General features: G+C 43.8%; 1 protein-coding gene across 1 annotated transcript; it reads right to left on the reverse strand.

Moving 5' to 3' along the window:
* Positions 1–399: 399 nt before the first annotated feature.
* LOC121940407 (toll-like receptor 2) lies at positions 400–3,673 on the reverse strand. Its single transcript, XM_042483186.1, has 3 exons — positions 1,282–3,673; positions 830–912; positions 400–643 (listed from the first exon to the last, which is right to left on the reverse strand). Exons 1-3 carry the CDS (start codon positions 3,668–3,670, stop codon positions 419–421), a joined length of 2,697 nt encoding a protein of 898 aa, XP_042339120.1. The 5' UTR covers positions 3,671–3,673; the 3' UTR covers positions 400–418.
* Between the last annotated feature and the right edge of the window lie 213 nt (positions 3,674–3,886).

Consider the following 3,886-nt stretch of genomic DNA (forward strand, 5'->3'; position numbering starts at 1 on the left):
ACACACACACACACACACACACACACACACACACACACACACACACAGATTTTCCTAAGTGAATAATAATTTTAGAGTATATAATAAAATAACTAACTACAACATTAAATCAATTTTTCAGAAACAAGCTTTTTGATTAGAAATCACATGTATACACTAATGAGCCACACCACTGAACTGAAAAGTTTTGATCATGTTGTTACAATGCAATGTTTTTCTGTGAAACCTTGGGTCCTTGTATCAATGTAGATGCAAAGTCACATGCATCACCTACCCAAATATTGTTGCAGACCAAGTAAGACCTGTCATGGCAATGGTACTCCTTGATGGCAGTGGCCCCCCAGCAGGAAAATGCACCATGCCACACCACAAAACTGCTGAAGAATGGCCTGAGGCATGTGACAAAGAGCTCAAAGCATCAAACTGGCCACCAAATTACCCAGATGACAGTCCAATTGGGGCGGCACGGTGGTGTTGTGGTTAGCACTGTTGCCTCACAGCAAGAGGGTTCCCTGGTTCGAAAACCGGTTGGAGTGGGGTTTGGTCCGTGGGAGTTTGCGTGGGAGTCTGTGCGGAGTTTGCATGTTCTCACATTAGTTCTCTCCGGGGTCTCCGGCTTCTCTGTCAGTGCCCTTAGGTGTGACTGTGAGCGTGAAAGGTTGTCTGTCTATATGTGTCAGCCCTGCGGTAGTCTGGCGACCTGTCCAGGGTGTACCCTGCCTTCCGCCCAATGACAGCTGGGATTGGCTCCCCGCGACCCTTACGAGAACAAGTGGTTACAGAAAATGAATGAACAATCCGATTGGTTATCTGTGGGACGTGTTGGTACCAGGGTGGGGCCTCTGGCCTGTAGAGGCATGGACACATGACCTGTGTGGATGTCCTGGGCAATGATGGTGGATCCTTTGAGTTCTGTGGATTTTGAGGTACAGTACCAGCATGCTCCATGAGTGCTCAATTGGATTTGGGTCAGGGGGACTTGGAGGCCGGGTCAATGCTTTGAGTTCTTCGTCAGGTTCCTCAGGCCATTCCTGAGCAGCTTTTGTGGTGCAGAGTGGCGCATTGTCCTGCTTGGGGGACACCGTCATTAGGGAGCGTTGTTACCATTAGTTGGTCTGCAACAATTTTTGGGTGTGTGGTGTGTATTTAGTGGTATGCACATAAATGCCAGGACCCAAGGTTTTCCAGCAGAGCACTGCATTGTAACGAAGTGATGGATGTTATTCACTTCACTTTTTCTGTGGTTTTATTGCTGAGGCTGAAACAAAACACTAAATTAAAGTTCTGTATCTGCAAGCTGTAAATAGTCTCCATTTTCAGTCTCAGGTCTCTGAATAGCTGTTCTCAAATTGTGCCAGAACCTGGGGATCTGGCCATCATCATCAGGCCACTCCAGGTACGTCCTGGAGTTCATGACTCTCCGCAGCTTGCAGAACTTTTTTGAGATGGTCTCTTTGTCAATGGGCTCCAAGAGAATCAGCACAACTGTGTCATCGTTTTGGTCAAACAATCTAAAATGGGTGTAATCCAGCTCGTACTTGCACCACTCACTCCGGACAAAATGCTGAGAAAGGACAAACAGAGTTCTGTGACTTTTCTCAATGGCGTCCATGATGTTGTCCACAATCCAGCCTCCAGGAACAAAGTCTCTCTTGTGGAGGCAGAGCTTGAGCGGAGGCTCGCCCTGCTCCAGCTCTGGGACCAGATGTGCTTCCACCCAGCCAGAGTCCATGTCACTGTAGGAAACAAAGGCGTCATACTCAAGCTCTCTTTTTTTTAACCTTGGCTTCCTCTTGGCTCTCAGCCACGCCCAGGTCATCTTCATGTACCACAAAATGCTGAATTTGTGACACAAACCTGCGATGAGCAGAAACACCAACAGGATGCCTGAGCAGAGTAAAGAAAACGCTAAAGCTGTGTGGCACTCAAATACCGACAAGCTTGCGTCTACCGCACTTTCCCCTTTTGCGGTGTCAGGGGAGTCACAGATGTACAACTTGAATTCATCTACAATTGAGACTTGATGATTCCTCCAATCGCTTGTCATGAGCGCTACAAAGTCACATGAACAGACATATGTCTTCGCACCAGCCTCCAGACGCTTCAGATTATTATAATCATTTAGACTTTTTCTGCTGAACATATGCAAGTCGTTGTTCTGAATGGAGAGAAATGCAAGACTAGGGTATAAACCTCCAACAGGCAAATGACTGATTTTGTTGCCAGAGATATATAACTCTGTGAGAGAAGGTAGTTCGATGTTGAACACAGTCAAATCGTTGTCTGACAGATCCAGGATGTGTAAAGTCACTGGCAAACAAGTGGTCACTTTTGTTAAACCTGTTGATGAAAGGTTTAAGTATCTGAGACTTGGCGGCCAGTGACAAGTCTCAGGCATACTATGAAACAGGTTTCCACTCATGTCAATATTTTTAAGTTTATTTAGTTTGGTGAAGATCTGGCTGTTGATTGATTGCAGGTGGTTCCTGCTGATATTCAAGGTTTGCAGATTGAAAAAACTGCCTTGGCCATCGCACATCATGTTGCTAAGGGTCAGATCAGTGCACAAGTTGTCACTGACGTCTAGATACTCAAGATTTACAAAATCTACAGCGGATTTACAAGGAATAATAAAAAAGGTGCAGTTTAGCACAGACACCTTTTGAAACATTTTTAGCAAACGTTCCAGGAAAAACAGGGCTGGGAAGCGATAGAAGTCAGGAATATTAACATTTTTTAGGACAATAGTCTTCAAATTGTCCATTTTTAAGGGATACCTGATTTGACCTTTCAAATTTAAGACAAATTTAGAATCTTCAAGTGTAAACATGGTTAAATTCGAGTCTGACATCCAATTCAGAAATGCCAAACAAGCTGGGAACGTTAGGATGACATTTTTAAAAATAATATTTGGAGTTCCACCAGTGCTGGCCACTTTAAACGGGGACATGTGAAAGTCTCTGGTGAACCGTGTGTCACTGAATGTCAGGATTGTGTTTGAGTGTACAACATCAGACAGTATAGCTTCTACGAGCATTTGACTTCTCTGAAACGGACCGTTCAGACCAAGTGTAACATATTTAATCGGCCCGACTTGTCTCAAACTTCCATCTTCGTAGTCTTGCAGATTCTTTCCATCAAGAACAACTTCTTTAAGACCACTGAGGCCAGAAAAGTCACTTTTTCTGAGAGAATGAAGGTCAGGTCCTCCAAAATATAGGGTCTTCAATCTCTTGAGTGGCTGGAAAAGATTGCCTTGACCCAACGTCTGATATTCGTTCCCCAAGAGATTCAAGTGCTGAAGAGACAAAAGTTTCTCAAACCATCCGGCAGACAACACATCCAGTCTATTAAAAGACAAGTCCAACTTCTCCAAATAAGTCAGCGGGAAAAATGCTTGCTCATGGATCTTTTGGATTCTGTTGTTATTTATGATCAAAGATCGTAAACTAGCAAATGCAGCCAAGTCATCTTCCATTATTGTCTCCAGTCCGTTGAATGAGAGATCAAGCTCAGTGATGAGCTTTGATGGCATCACAGGGACCATCGTCAGATTTTGTCCTGAGCACTTGCAGGATGTTAGTTCACAGGTGTGACACTGTGGTCTGGAGAGTGAAAAGCTTTGATGCATTAGCAGAAGTACAAACGAGAGAAATGTGAGTAGTCTCATCTTAAGTCCCTGTAAGACACAAAGGAAAAGAATCAGGAAAGACTCATGAAAGCCGTTATACAAAGCAACATAAGAATGAAAAATTATAAATGTTGTCTGTGGCTACGACACTGACATACATGCAGTCATATCTATCAAACAACCCCTACATAATCTGATAAAATTATCAAAAATGCAAATAATTATTGTAAGTACAATAGATGCTGTCTGGCTACT

This window comes from Plectropomus leopardus, unplaced genomic scaffold, assembly GCF_008729295.1.
Source record: "Plectropomus leopardus isolate mb unplaced genomic scaffold, YSFRI_Pleo_2.0 unplaced_scaffold8622, whole genome shotgun sequence".
Lineage (NCBI taxonomy): Eukaryota > Metazoa > Chordata > Actinopteri > Perciformes > Serranidae > Plectropomus > Plectropomus leopardus.

What these genes read in the sequence shown, in the direction of transcription:
- LOC121940407 (XM_042483186.1), bottom strand. Translation starts at nt 3,670, where the DNA reads ATGAGACTACTCACATTTCTCTCGTTTGTACTTCTGCTAATGCATCAA. An exon ending in ACAGCTTGCAGATACAGAAC is followed by an intron (nt 913 to 1,281) that starts TTTAATTTAGTG and finishes CAAAATCCACAG; the next exon opens with AACTCAAAGGATCCACCATC. An exon ending in AGGCCAGAGGCCCCACCCTG is followed by an intron (nt 644 to 829) that starts GTACCAACACGT and finishes TCACGCTCACAG; the next exon opens with TCACACCTAAGGGCACTGAC.